The sequence below is a fragment of the Nothoprocta perdicaria genome, unplaced genomic scaffold (genome assembly GCF_003342845.1).
Source record: "Nothoprocta perdicaria isolate Ctin4 unplaced genomic scaffold, notPer1 scaffold_263, whole genome shotgun sequence".
Lineage (NCBI taxonomy): Eukaryota > Metazoa > Chordata > Aves > Tinamiformes > Tinamidae > Nothoprocta > Nothoprocta perdicaria.
The window spans coordinates 799,278-814,767 of record NW_020455492.1 but is presented as its reverse complement, the minus strand read 5'-3'; the positions used below and the strand labels follow the sequence as shown (position 1 = coordinate 814,767).

At 36.2% G+C, this 15,490-nt stretch overlaps 1 protein-coding gene across 2 annotated transcripts in view; it reads left to right on the top strand.

Moving 5' to 3' along the window:
• The window catches only part of TAF2 (TATA-box binding protein associated factor 2), a 52,631-nt gene that overhangs the window by 12,466 nt on the left and 24,675 nt on the right, over nt 1-15,490 (top strand). For both annotated transcript variants that reach the window (XM_026040736.1, XM_026040735.1), the window contains exons 9-17: nt 1,497-1,596; nt 2,727-2,812; nt 6,749-6,884; nt 7,856-8,010; nt 9,431-9,545; nt 9,647-9,756; nt 10,508-10,573; nt 12,081-12,333; nt 14,901-15,041. In XM_026040736.1, the coding sequence (XP_025896521.1) occupies nt 1,497-1,596; nt 2,727-2,812; nt 6,749-6,884; nt 7,856-8,010; nt 9,431-9,545; nt 9,647-9,756; nt 10,508-10,573; nt 12,081-12,333; nt 14,901-15,041 (1,162 nt within the window). The remainder of the gene's footprint in view (nt 1-1,496; nt 1,597-2,726; nt 2,813-6,748; nt 6,885-7,855; nt 8,011-9,430; nt 9,546-9,646; nt 9,757-10,507; nt 10,574-12,080; nt 12,334-14,900; nt 15,042-15,490) is intronic.

Genomic DNA, 15,490 nt, shown 5'->3' with positions numbered 1-15,490 from the left:
TGGAAATGAGAGAGGGAGGAGATTCTTTCCTATCATCAGTAAAATTTTATCAGATAGTTTGGGTAATGAAGTGCAATCTATAGGAAATATTGATTGAGTGGCAGAACTAATAAATTAAGGAGAAGTTCAAGAGAAGGGGAGTGGATAAATGAATACTAAATAGCTGAATTGGTTTGGATATTAAGCTGCCAATCACTCCTTCCCAAGAGTGTGTCCTCCGTCATTTTTTTGAAGTTTTGGTCAGTGTTTATTTTGAAGTCCTTTGCATACTCTTTGTTTCAGCTCCAAGGGGCTTATTATAGAACACCCAGTGCATTGGGGCAGTTCTGGGCTTTGCAGCACAAGAGGGRTGTGGGGCTTCTAGGGAGGCTGTCGCATAGAGCAACAGAGATGATTAAGGGACTGAAGYATCTATTGTATGAGGAAGGACTAAGAGAGCTGGGCCTGTTGAGCCTGGAGAGGAGATCTGATCAATACGTATAAGTACCTGAGGGGAAAATGTAGGGAGGATGGGGCCAACCTCTTCTCAATTGTGGCCAGCAACAGGACATGGGTTAATGGGTATAAATTAAAACACCAGAAGTTCGATCTGCACGTGAGGAAGAACAACTTTTCTGTGAGGGTGACAGGGCCCTGGAACAGGCTGCCCGGGGAGGCTGTGGAGTCTCCTTTTCTGGAGATCTTCCAAACCCACCTGGATGCYGCCCTGTGCCCTGTGTTCCAGATGTCCCAGTTGGAGCAGGAGGGTTGGTCTAGATGATCCCTAGAGGTCCCTTCCAACCAGTCTATGATTTTTGTGGTGTTACCTACAGTGTATATCCCAGAGAACCCTTGGCTTAAAAAAGCCAAAAACGTGTTTTTAAACAGAAGTTCGTACTAGTGTAATATCTCTCTGCTTGAAACTGCTCTGATAGATGTAAGGAGTGCCTTTCCCCAGCAAAGCTTCTTCATCTCTCCAGTGATGACTCTTCTTTCCATGGGGTTCATGTCATCACGCTCTGTATGCAGCTCTAACACTTAGCTTCCTAACTTGTGTTCACCTGGTAGCTCTTCCTCTTAGCTCTCAAAACAGGCCTTTAAATACTAGTCTYCACCAACTTATGAGCAAGGCAAGGAAGGAAGAAAAATGGGTAGGGTGGAATCAGGAAAATACATGTGCACTTGAAACAAATGAGTATCAGGTAATTAAGACTGTAGATTAACCACTCTTTAGTGTCCATTTCCACTGTTTTATTGTTACTGGTTCAGCTAAAGTAGTTTAATATTTTAATCTGGGCTTTGGTGGTATAAGTTGAGTTTTCATTGGCTTTTCAGTTTCATCGGTCTCTTGTAGGTGCCAAGTTACATAAATTGGTTCACAGTTCATCAGGCCTCTGTTGACTTAGAGAAGTTATATAACCTGCTGAAACTTGTGGCTATTTTGAGCTGGTCAAAAATACCATCCCTTACGAAATACCTGCTGAAGTGCTGCAATTCTTGCTTCTTTCTTGTTATAGGTCAGATGAGTGGGTGCTAAAGGGAATCTCAGGCTATATTTATGGCCTTTGGATGAAGAAAACCTTTGGTGTGAATGAGTATCGCCACTGGATTAAACAGGTGATATACCATAAGCAGCATTTTTCTATACATTTCAGTCATTTTGCTTTAGGCAACTGTATAAAAGCAGAAGATAATATAGTTCTGCATTGCAATCTGAAGAGAGGCTCAGTAGAAATAAAACTTAGTTTAACTATATTTCCTAACTGCTAAAAAGAAATAATGCTGAGCGTATTAACCAAAATAAATTCCTGTGACTGCTTTATGAATAATAATTTTCACTGTCTCCCTCTGCAATTATTTCTTCTCTTTTTGTTTGGGTTTTTGCACAAAAAAATGTGTTAGTCGAGAGAGACATTCTTCTGTGCCCAGATATTTTTCTGCTTGCTTCAAGAATATTTTTTATACCTTCTTTTGAAAGAAAAAGTATTGTGGATGGTTTTGGAGATGGGAATGAGATGGATGGAATTAACTGACTTGAAGATTTTTATATTCTTGATGGAACTCAAAAGATTTTTACACTTGCATTATAAAACTTAGTTTTATATCTCCATTGAGAATCATCTGTTTTTGAAAAGAATGTCCTGCCAGTACCATAATTTTTCAAAAGCAATGCTAGGAAGCAGGTAAGGATTGAGAGGTGCTGCTCTCATAGCCTCCCTTTCTGCAGTGAGCATCCTTAGAGCTTTGGTATCAATACATCAAAGCAATATATCAGCATATACCAACATTTGGAAACTTCTGGTRTAACATGGGCTTCCAGACAGGCACCAAATCATTGTGCCTCATCTGATTTGGTTCAGCAGCCGTTGGCTGTTGGAGATAATGGCTTATGTTGCCTTAGACATGGGTCAGGGTGACCATTCATCTGCTGCAGCCTGCTGTGTGGATACACCCAGTGCTGTTTTCCACTGCAAGGAAATGGTGGACACTGTTGTTATTGCTCAGGGACAACTTATTCTGTGAATGGTGATACTTAGACATAATGGAGTTGAATTTTACCTGCTGTTTTTAATGGCTTGTCATTGTTTGCTGTACTGAGGAACATCCCTGATTTTTAATCAGGGTGTGTCTGTAAACATATTTAGTTAGGAGGCAGGACAATGAGAAAACAAAAGCTTTCCTGTGTTTTTTTTAAATATCCCACTACTTTGGAAGTTACGCTTATTTGCCTATGTTGTATTTTTTAGGAGTTAGATCAAATAGTGGCATACGAACTGAAGACTGGAGGAGTTTTGCTGCATCCAATATTCGGAGGAGGAAAAGAGAAAGACAAGTATGTTTTTTTAAGCCACAAGTCATTACAGGGTATGTTTTTACGGGGCCATTAATATGTGCCTTGGGTGTGTTGTGYGGCACAAGGCCAAATGCTGCAGAACTTCAGCAGCCCAAGGCGTGTATTACCAGTCCCATAAAGTACATCTTGAGTATACTGTATCTCTGTTGTTTTAGTTTTCTCTCACTTGAAACCTTGGAGAGAATTAAGTATGATAAATGTTTTTAATACTCTTATGAAACTACTTATTAGTAAGAGGATGAGAGAGAAGATGGAGCCAGAATTTTGACTTAAGTTATTTCTGGARTGGTTAGTAATCTTCAAATATCATGAGTTTTCAGCAGTTTTCTTCTTCCGCCTCTTTTTTACCCCTGTCATTTAGCACCTTGCAATCTTAAACTGAAATTATGTCATATCAGTTCGGGYGGGGAAATAGAAGATAGTACTAGACCTGTCTGTGAAGCACTTGCGGATAAATGTGGGTTGGCTGGGTCTATAATTTCTCAATTTGTGTAGGTTCAGTAGTGCTCACTTAAGAAATCTGCCCTTACCCCCTTCTTGATACTCCAGTACTGCCCGCTCTCTAGTGCTAATCACTGGGAGAGGGAGACTACTTCTGTAAGCCAGATCTGTAAAACAATCCAGGTTTGGGCTTGAAATTGAATCCAGTATACAAATAAACCAATTAAAATGTCATGTTCCTTAAAACAGTGATCTCTTTTTGCTAGATTGAAAAAAGAAGGAAGAATCATTTAAAATGGGACTAGGATATATTGGCCAGTTTCCCAGCCAGGTGAATCTTCACAAAGTGCAGAGTTTTCTGGATGTTATCAGTCCTGGATTCTGCTCCTGTGTTTGCATGCCAGGTCATTACTCAGTTTTACCTGTTTGCTTCTGATAGATTTAGATTCAGTTCCCTGTCCTGTTCTTGCAAGTAGGGAAGCAGTAGCTAGATGGTCTTGCTGCATATGCTGCTGAAAACAAGTCACAGCCAGTGGCAGTGATTTTGGGTATCCTGTTGATGATGTCTTTGTTTAAAYAAAATTTAGGGAGCCTAATTAGGTCTCGGCAGGCTTTTTAATTGGCAGTAATACAGTTTGGCAGCGYATGCGTCTGTACAGAGAAACAGAATTCAGATTAATAGGATTAGAGCAAACATGAAAAAGAGCATTTTAAAAAAAAAAAGAATTCACTACAAAAAACACTTCTGAAACACTTAACACTAAATTTAATACTTATTAGTTTTATCTAGTTATTTTAGATTTGGACACAATTGACAGAATCCTGTTCTCATGTTGCTAAATATATATATTGCCAGGGAGTGATGCATCACTATTAGATGCTCTGTTTTTCTACATCTATTTCACTGATGCATTTTCACTGTATTTTGAACTTGTTAATCGTAACATCACTTAAAAATAGCAAGTTGCAATTTATTTCTACTAGATTTCAAGATTTCCTTGTGTGTAGGTTAATTTTTGCATTTYTACCTTTGGGAAATGATGCATATTTAGGGAGGGTGTTTTATAATGGCAATTGCTAGACTATTTTCCTCCAACATATCTTTTTTTGTGTTTCTATGTTATAGTGTCTATGATGTAGTTTCCAGCCAGGCATATTTGTGTTTGCAAATTTGCATTCCAAATCATAATAGTCATTTAGGGTTTTTAGGTTTTTAAAGTAAAAGAAGTGTATTGACACATTTACCTTAAATGTCTGGCACACGTTCAGGAGCATGAAYGTTACAGATGCTCTTTGGGAGAGGTAGTAGCTTTTTTCAGTTTCAGAAAARTTCTAGGACCTTATGTCTAATTTTGAATCTAATTTAATGCAAGTTTAATACAAGTTTTAAAAGTTTAAAGAGCAAAGGAAAACAAAATTGWAAGAATTTTGTCAACTCTGGATGAATTGCAAAATATACCTTTTGAATGCAGACAAACTGGTATTAGTATTGATTTGTGGTTAAATAATGTGACTAGTACCAAAATCCATCAACACTTAGTAAAATTAAGCAGCCCAAGAATGTGGSTTCTGGCTTGGTTGCGATTACCAGGAAAAGAATTTTACTGAAGTCAATCAAGTGCATAATTCGAATCTGGACAAACTTCTTATACTGGAACCCAATTATTATATAATGTCTGAGCCACAAGCTTGGTTTCCTTCTTACATTTAAATTCTTTGATGGTTACTAACTCTTCCATAGGTTGGAGCACAGAAGTATTATCCAAAATAACAGGAGAGTTTGATAAGGAGAATTTTGATATCTGCCTACCTGCTCAGCAGCCAGCAGTAACTGTCTGCCAACTGCCCTCTGATGTAATCAATCCCCTCAAAACCTGTAGCTCTTGCCTAAGTGTAGACAGACTTTTGTTCTTGTTTCTTAATATGTTTAAATAAACATGCATGGGTGAAGTGAAGGAAGTTCTTCACTAAATAAAAAGATGGAAAAAATATTAGGTAGTTGCAGTTTTGTTGGGCCCTACCATCTCCTGAAATGTCAAGTGCATTGAAAGACTAGTCAAAACTTAAGCTGTCCTGTTCAGTAAGTCTTTGGAGGACCTGTGTTTCTCTGAGATAGCCGACCCTGAAATGTCAGGCTTGTCTTGATTCCTGGAGTTTACAAATTATATTCTGTCTTGCAAATTCTTCTCCTAAAGCCCTGAAGTGCCTAGTTTGTCTTCAATACATTTAATTAATTCCCTATAATTAAGCAAGAATCATCTGGAGAAATGACCTGAGGGGGGTGGTGGTTGTGATTCAGACACAGAAATTTTCAGGTATTTGCTATTTTCTGTGAAGCGAAGCTCACCTGCGATTCTCTGCCAACCAGCATAAAACAAATCTACGTTTCTACTACTTAAAAAGGAGACAATATGGGACCATTTTCTTTTTTGTTAATTGTTCATGGAAAACACAACTGCCTTATAAAAATAACTGTGAGGGGAAGAAAGATAGCACAAAAAATACAGTTGCCACAGTCTTCATTCCCTGTTGAAATAAACTCAGATTTGCAAATGTAATTATCTCAAAAGAAAATTTCAGGTAATTGAGAAATGAGCAGAAGACTTTGTATCTCTTAAGTGCAATGKTAGACTTACTTTTCCACATTCAAGAGAGCTTATGTTCTTATGTAAAGCTTGATGGAGATAATTGGTTTTAAAACTTACCAGAATTAGGCCTAGAGCATTTTAGGGGTTGTTTTACAGCCACTGAGATGGTGCAGAAATCAGTTCTGCTTTAAAAAGTGTTCAGGATTTCACCATTTGTTTGTCTTCTGATATCAGCTGAAATTAAACCATTTCAAATACTTTGCTTATAGATGCAAAGGGYCTGTCTGCCCAGGCATCCTATGGAGCTGGGCGGGCGAGCAGGCACAGTCGGGCCATGGCAACAGTGCGGCTGCTGTTMCGTGATGCTCTGCACAGTCTTCCTTGGCACAACGTCTGATTTAGAAGACACTTATCTGCCAAAGTACTGAAAACATTAAGTTGCTAACTAAAAGCCCGAGCATTCCCTTTGGCCCATCCCGTGAAAGTTTGCCATGATCTTTCAAACAGTTGTTTTTCTTTAGTTGCCACCGTTATTTAATTAGCTCTAAAATACTCAGACTGTAGAATTCCTTTTAAACAGATACGGAGCATGGAGAGGATCAATTCAAGCACAACTCTGGTACTCCAGTGGTAGATTCCTTGCCCTGATATAGTGTTGCCACTGTGTTTTTGAGATGTACAACATTTATTATCTGTCTCTATTAAGTTCTTGCTGTAGGCAGTTACCTGTTGCATGCAACTTTTACATACAGGTGTGCAATTAGAACGTGRTAGAAGCAATGTGAATTTTGGTGCACATTTGTCTTGGTTGCTAAAAGTTATTTTATTTTTCGTGCTATCAAACTCAAAATAGAGAGTTCCTTATTTATTTATTTTTATTTTCCAGCCCTGCATCACACTTACATTTTTCTATCAAACACCCCCATACTCTGTCGTGGGAATATTACACCATGTTCCAGTGTAAAGCACATCTTGTGATGAGACTGATTGAGAACAGGATCAGCATGGAGTTCATGTTACAGGTAGGTAACAGAAAAGCAATTTAGCTAAAAAAAAAAAAAAAAGAAAAAAGAAAAAAAAAAAAAGTCCATATTCCACATGAGCAATTTATTAAATGGAGCTTGAGAAAAACAAGTCGCCATAGAGTTCTGTTTGTATTTTCAGTTTCACAGGGTAGAATTAACATAAAATGTAGGGCACTGGTATTAGAATAAGGTTAGCTATTATATTTTAATACATAATTAGTAATATGTYTTATATGTTGCATATATCTTTAATATTAAGGAACTTCATTACCTTTAGTTACCACGACTGTTTTTTAATACTGACAATCTGTTCTAGCACAGGCTTGTTTACTGACTTGTAACTAGTGTTTCTGTGGGCTAGCATAATAAAAATTATAAATAATGAAAGTAATTAGAATACAATTCCTGTTCTTTTCCATCCTTAAAATTTCCAGTAGCAGGAGTGTAGGCCACTCTATTTAAGCAAAAAACTCCTTCATCCTTATATTATCATTTGGTCTTGAAAAGCCACCAGTGCTTGCAGTGAGTAACTTCATAAATTACAGCTATGAATTGTGCCTTAGTTGTGCTGAGAGCTAGAAAGCAGAGACCAAATTGGACTTTGTGTTTCTATGAATTTGTATTCAACTCTCTTTATTAAAAATCTACATGTAAAGTTGTGCCTGTAGCAGTGATGAGAAAACATTCTAGTTTATTTTAATAACCTGATAAACATTTCTTTAAGATGCCAAGGGTATTGCTTCAGTTTTATTGTTTATTTTTCCTCAGTATCAGTGCTTTAAATGCAGATACTATCTGTAAATCACCATTCTGTTATTTTAAAAGACRCTTTTTATTCTGAAACCAGATAGAAATGATTGAGTTTATTCGCCCTTTGGTTGCAGTTCAGCTGTAGTTAAACAGAAAAGCTTATTTTATGTATTGAAGTTTTTAGGGAAAGTAATGAAAGTAACTTTTTATCGTTTCAGGTTTTCAACAAGTTGTTGAGTCTGGCCAGCACTGCCTCGTCTCAGAAGTTCCAGTCGCACATGTGGAGTCAGATGTTGGTTTCCACATCTGGGTTTTTGAAATCTATCTCAAATGTCTCTGGCAAAGACATCCAACCTTTAATAAAGCAGTGGGTGTATCCTTTTTATTCTTGGTCTGGATTGTTAATACGGAGAAYGAATTTGGTTGCTTTTAATTGGCACTATTAAAGGAATACGAAGAAAGATAGGAAATTCCTTTGCTTTAAACTGCTAAGTACATTGTTCTTTGAATTAGAAATAGTTATGAGCCTGAGGTTCACACTCCTTTCTTAGTCGTTCATAGTGTAGAGACTTTCTGGGTGTCCTTTGCTAGAAGGGGTGGCTGTGTTTTTTAAGTTTTACTTTGAAAGAAGCACAAGAACTCTGGTGGAATTTAAGGCCAAATTATACTAAAGAGATCCAGAGGACACTGCCCAAAAAAATGCTGAAGTCTGACATGGAAAATACTATAGTCTGGTGCATTTTCGGATGTGATTTCCAGTAAATCACTCTCAAATAAGTAATGCAAGATCAGTGATAATTTAAAGTATGCTAACAATATATGTATTGGTAATATGTATTAGTATTAAAATTTCTAATAAAATAAACATGATTGCAGGTGAAGTCATACATAACTGCAGCAAAACCACTTTAACAGAAAATAGAATTAGATTATATGTGTTTGGGCTTATGTAATTGAAGCTATATTGCCATACATAGCATTCTGACTTCTCAGTATCTAAGCTAACAAACACTCTAAAATTAATATTTAGAAATAATGTGGCACGTTAGTGTAATACCTAGAGCTAAATACAAATACCCATTAGCTCTTTCATATATCATATTGTTTGTTCTAGTCACCAGGGGACTTAGAAGGGACAAGCACTTGGAACATAGTGGGGTTTTATCTGTACATGAGCACTTTATTGAAATACCTTGTGGCAAAGTYGAGGAGTGGACTCAGTGCAACCACTCTGAACAGAACCAGTCTGTCTGCCTAAAGCCCATGCTTTGGCAGAAAGGTTACCTGAGAATAAGATGTCTTTTTGAGGCTGGCAACTCTTCCGTTGAATGTCAGGACATAAAAATAAAAGGGCTTTCCTTCCTTGCTTGTGTCAAGTTAGTGTCTTACATAAGTTAACATTAATGATTTCCCCTGAATTTTATTTAGTTGAAATATATCAGAAAACAGRCTTACTTGAATTACTTGAGACACTTTTCATAATGACTTTCTTCTTTATAGATGGTTTTTACTGTGTTTCACARTATTCCTCAGAATGTTCTGATTTTTTAATGTGTTTTGTGAATGTATGTATAAAAACTAAACTTAAAAAATAATAAGTTCTCTCAGGACAGTGCATTAATGCCGATGTAACTGGAAGAAACACAGTAATTTTGATTTCTGATTCTTTTGACATAAGAAATTCTAAGAATGAACAAGCTTAAAACAAATGTAGAAAGCAAGTGAAGACTCTGGAAGTTTTGTTTGCTTGTAACTCCTGTGTTATGCTGTAGAATTCCTATGCCGCTCCTTAGCGATCAGAGTGGAGTGGTAAAGTTTTATGGAAGCTTTGCGTTTAATAGAAAACGGAACGTGTTAGAATTGGAAATAAAGCAAGATTACACATCTCCAGGGACTCAGAAATATGTGGTAAGGTCAATTTTTTTCATTTTTTACAACAATTTGAGTATGARTTTGCATTAATAAACTTGATTTTTAATGCTAATAATATAATCTCTTGAACRTTTAAGGGTCCTCTGAAAGTGACAGTGCAAGAACTTGATGGATCATTCAACCATACATTGCAGATTGAAGAAAATAGTCTTAAACATGATATACCTTGCCATTCTAAAAGTAGAAGGTAAGAATTAATATATGAATTGAATAGATATGAGTGCAGATACATGAAAAGCTGCAACACATTGATAGATATATGCATTTTAACATTTGTAATTAGATTTTTGTAATCCTACTTAATTAAATTTACCTATAACGTATGGAAAGAAAAAAAAACTATAAAAAAAACTATTCTCCTTGCCTTTCCTGGATAGCAGGAAACATTACTTTTTACATATAGTTTTAAATCATAAGTTAATTTTTTACAGAACTTTTATAAAGATCATTTAGAAGAGTTGAATGAGAAATCTCTCTTTATCAAATTATTCAAAGTTTCTCTGAATGGGATATCTCACTTAGAGGGAAGGAAAATGGAAACAGCCAGGCATATTTCTAGTGAGAATGTTTGAATAGAACATGTAATTTTCATTTTAATTTACAGTTCTGAGCCTAATGATAAAAAAAATATATTTCCTAAATAGATTTGCTCAGTTTCTGACGTATTTTTATAACCACTTTGATTCCTGTTTTTCAAAACTGTAGATGTGTGTAATTTTAAACGTGTTGGGAATGTATCTTAAGCTAATGGAAAATATTGATGAATATTTTTTGAACAGTGATATACTGTCAGCTCTCATTCTTCCCTGTGAATATTCTTTCCTGGACCGAGGATTATTGATATGTGTGATAAAAGACAGAAGACTTTTGACAAGTTGAACTCTATTTATGCRTACCTATGTTGGTATGTAACTTGCTATTTTATTTTTTTTTAATAGAAATAAGAAGAAAAAGATTCCACTGATGAATGGAGAAGAGGTGGACATGGACCTTTCTGCCATGGAGTAAGTTTGTTGGAGTCTTACAATGTGAGACCAGCGTACATTCTGATGATCTCAAACATGATATTTTGAAGGATTTGATAGTAACATTTTACTTCATTTTATAGTTGGCAAATTTCAAGACYAGGCTGCTTTTCTTTGCCTTAATCAAAACTTTTTTCCTATAGGTGGGAAAACGTTAGTGTAGTGTAAAATGTATGGGTTAATTACTAAACCAGTTTTTTTTGTAGAAAAAAAAAGAGGAGTCGGTCATGATAATGTGAGATAATGTGTGTCCTGATTTATTAATATACATTTCTAGTGGTACCGTTGAGGTTACTTTACAGATAAAATGTAAGCAAGTCCTAATAAAGGTGTGTGGGCTGCATTTTCTTTGYCTTGCCATGGAATTTGCTTGGAATTAATTCAGATCAAATATAATAGACAAGTTCCTCAAATTTGCGGTTTAACCTGACAGAAGAGTGTTTTGGTTTGAAATTTGTATACTAAASAGCTGTTGGCATTGATTTCGTTTGGAACTGCAACTGCCGTTCTACTCTCCGCGAGTTGTAACTAGTGTTGCTTTCAGAAATCCTCGCCTCACCTATGAGTATGACCAGAAATAGATATTTTCCTTGAGGACTCTGTATTTATAATTTCTGTATTAAAAGTCTATATGAATGAATTCATCCTTCATCATTTTCTGTTCTCTAAATCCCTTCAATGCATACTGCTTTTCACTATCCTTTCTTCCCTATCTGCAATCTTGATAATAATTTAGATGTTCTACAAATGTAAATACAGATAGATGTCATACTATAAGGATGCTCTTTGGGATAAACCTTCCTTGTTCCCTCTTCCAACTCAGTTCAGTGTCTGTGATCGACTTTTGCATGGCAGCTCTGTGGGAGAGAGGTTATTATTAGTTTTAATTTGTATTTGCTCCCATAAAAGATTTTTTTTTTCACAAACATGAGTAAGAAAGTATAAAAGGTTTCTTTTGGTTGGAGTACCTTTATCTTTGGGAATGTTARAACTTTAACGATCCATTTTGCCTTTAGATTACTGCTGCAAGCCCTCTCCATGGATACGTTCAGTTTACAGTCATTTGGCCTGGCARTTCTGTACAAATACATGATCACTCTTGTGAGCTTTCTGTCCATGAGCATGTGTTTGTTAAGCAGGTTTATTGCTGAAAATCAGTATATGAATATCCTGGTGTATTTCCACCAGACCTTTTCTCTTGGGTATCTTTCTTTTGGTAGTTTTAAACCACCGCAAGCGATAAAGTTCTACTTTGCTGTGCCAAGTTATGGTGTCTGAGGGTTAGTCTCAACTTSAGAGGTTGTAGAATTAGAGAATGGAGGTTCCTCGCTTTGCAGAAAACTCTGAAAGTCCCTTCCAACCTTAACTTGTTTGTGATTCTTTGCCTCTCTGYATGTAAGTATAATTAAAAAGTCAGAATATACTTTAAATTTTGTAGTCTTGCAATGCTGTTAGCCACCATGAACATTTCTCATGTCTGTTTTAGCGCTGACTCCCCTTTGCTCTGGATAAGAATAGATCCTGACATGTCAGTCCTGAGGAAGGTGGAATTTGAGCAATCTGATTTCATGTGGCAATATCAGCTTCGATATGAGAGAGATGTGGTGGCCCAGGAAGAAGCCATCCTGGCACTAGAAAAATTCCCCACTCCGGCATCCCGGCTGGCGCTGACTGATATCCTAGAACAAGAGCAGTGCTTCTACCGAGTGCGAATGCTGGCCTGCTTCTGCCTTGCAAAGGTGAGGATAAGTACAAGGAAATAATGGAAGAAATCTGCTAGACACTGTAAGCGTTTGAAAATGAGTCAAAACTCACCACAGTCCTTAAAATGGGCTTGATATTTGGCCTCTTAAAAGTGTTTGCCAAGTATTTTTTTAAACATGACTGATTTGAAGAGAGGGCTGTATTATTTTAGTCTGTAATGTAGACRGCAAAACGCTTCCATAATTGTCAAAATTGAGATGTCAGACATGGAAAACCACAAGGGATATTTTCAGATTAAGTAGAAGAAATAAAAGACTTTTGTTTAATTTTTTTTTCAGAGGCAAAATGTTTCTTTTAATTTTGAGAGGAGATTTCTTGGCCTCTTTTGAGGAAACTGAAGTGGTAAAATTTATCTAGTATGAATTCATATTGCTGCTCAGTATTGTTTCAGGGTAAATAGAGGCAAAATTTAAATGTAGTATTCATCCAGATGTGAACATTAAAAAGCCAAATTGTTGCCTTCCTTGAAGAAAGAAGATTGCATAGACAAAATTAATATTAAAAAATAAAACTAGGACTCCTTATAAAACTACTAGATGGAAAGAATAAATGGTTAAGACATTTAGGAAAGGCATGTTCAAACAGGAATGCTTTTGATAGTTTATAGAGTTCCTATTATTAGTATAAAACTTGATTTCTTCCCTGTGCTACTTCAGAATAACTCAACGTATTTAGGAAAGTGTATCTTTTGGGATTACTTTGAAAATGAAAACTCAGGGTATGCTTGCAACAATCAATTTTAACGTTAGAAAGCACTGACGTAATAGTGTCAGTGTATTTACTAGTATTGATAGTGCTAGTTTCTGACTTAAAATATGTGTATTTCATAAGAACTTCATTCAGAAGATTTAAAAATACAGGTACYTATCACCAGTGAATATTAAAAGGATAATTGTTTCAGTGTCTTATATATTCATTTATTTGTTTTCTTGTGTTTCCTCTTAATTCTAAGGCAGTTTGACTGCTAATAATCATAACTATGTTTTCCTCTGTGTAATCCCATAAAGGAAAATCCACTAGCTGGATTTGTAAAATATTATGGTCTGTTTGGGTACAGAGAAATGATAGATGGTACCCCACGGAGAAACTTCATTTACTGAATGTACTGTGCAATTTGTTATTGTTTGTACATAATGTACTTCAGTCTCTCAGGAATAAAGTAGTCAGCACATAAGTTCTCAGTGATAAGGAGGTTCACATGTATATAAATGGATGGTCTGTCAGGTGTAGTGTTCATATAAACTATAATGTGATTATCCGGTATCAGAGTGGTGACATATATGATGCTCAGACATACACAGGTATGTATGGACACACAGTGTTTGCTGTGTTCATTACAAATGACCCCAAAGAGAAAAGTGAAGAGAAGATAGCCATGTTATGGAATTAATTTTTATGAGATTTCCAAGCTGATTGTCTATTTGTAGAGGTTCTTCTCTAGCAAGAGTAGTTTTGTGCCTTACAGAAACAGCTCTCTTGACATATTTAGTTAGATGACTTGGCTTGTTGCAAAGGGAACATCTAGTCGGACTGCAGCATTTTCTCCCTCCAACTTTCCTTTGAGAAGAGATGTAAGGAGAAAGTGACTTCGATGAGAAAGCTCCCACCTTGTGTGGAAGACAGGGTGAAATTGGTAGCTGCCATGTTCAGAGGGTCCTTCTTTTGTTCTACGATAAATGCAGTGATCTTTCAAACAAGCTCAAGCTATTTAGCAAGAGTTCAACCTTATTTTCTTCTGCAATGTTGTGTGAATATAGCACTAGGTTTGTGGAGGGTCTGTAAGAGTGGAGTCTTTTACATTGCTACTAAATTGTAGGATACATGGACCACATCTGTGTGTATGTACATGCACAGAGTCTGTCCTGAGACACATGTATTCTTTTCCACACACTTTTATTATCATCCCATACAATAAATACCCCAAAGCAGGATGTTGGACAGGCCCTATACCAATTTTGTTCTTAAAGAGCGGTGCTTCGTTATTCCAAAACAGACTGTAGCAATAATTTTTTCTTATTGTGCAGTCTCTTTGTGAATCATGGTTGAAGTCAGAGAGGTGGTTGACTTGCCTTTTACTTTAGGGGTGGTCTTTTACTCCTAGGGTGGCTCAAGTCTAGTGGAAGTCCAGGTTGAGGTTACTGGCAGGGTACATGTGGGCAGCTGCTCTTGCAAATGCTTCTTCCACCATTAGTGTCTGTGAAGTCAAAATCCTTGGCTTAATAAACGTGAAATATTTGCCTAATATATAAAAGGCAAAATTAAGAACAGAAATTTATCATGGAAAGATAATAAGTTGCAGATGTCCTTCAAGTGAAACCATTTGCATCGACTTTGCCTTCCTTGGGTAGAATGGATATGAGGTATGGCAATGGGAGCTAAGCTAATAAAAGATAATATATTGATGAAAGTATGTATCTATTTGAAGAGCAGGACATTCTCAACAATTATCTTTTTTATTATGGGAAATGTGTGTTTTTGTTCAGCCAAACTAAACCTGCAGTGGTGATGTTAAAATGACTTCTCTTCCACTCTAATTATATAGATTGCAAATTCCATGGTGAGTACGTGGACAGGACCACCAGCCATGAAGTCGCTTTTCACTCGAATGTTTTGCTGTAAGACTTGTCCAAACATTGTGAAGACCAATAACTTCATGAACTTTCAAAGCTACTTTCTGCAAAAGGTAAATTTATATTTTATTTTTTAAAGAAATGTCAAAATACAGTGTTTCTAAAGATGACAATTATTGAAACACCGGTAGCATGATCTCTTTACCTCTTCATAAAAATCCAGAATAACCAGCTCTTATTCAGCTTCTCTTTGTTCCATCATTGTGAAAAGTTAGCTAACTGAAGTTTTWRKWWKSYTTTWAWWWKKTYYGAGTAGTTTAAAGTAGCCATCTGCTCAGAAAAATGGAGTACTTACTTGCAAATATTTTTGAGCTCATTCTTAAGTAGAATCTGTTGTAAAGTAACAAGGCCAACTTTTAACTATTTTAGTTGAATTTGTCAGATGATCTTTCACTTCATTAATGGCWTTGATCTCATTATAGAAACAATTTCATAAAACTCATCATTAGGCTGTGGACTTTTTCAAGGTTGAAGGCACTGTATAATCTTCTCCTGTTGCCTC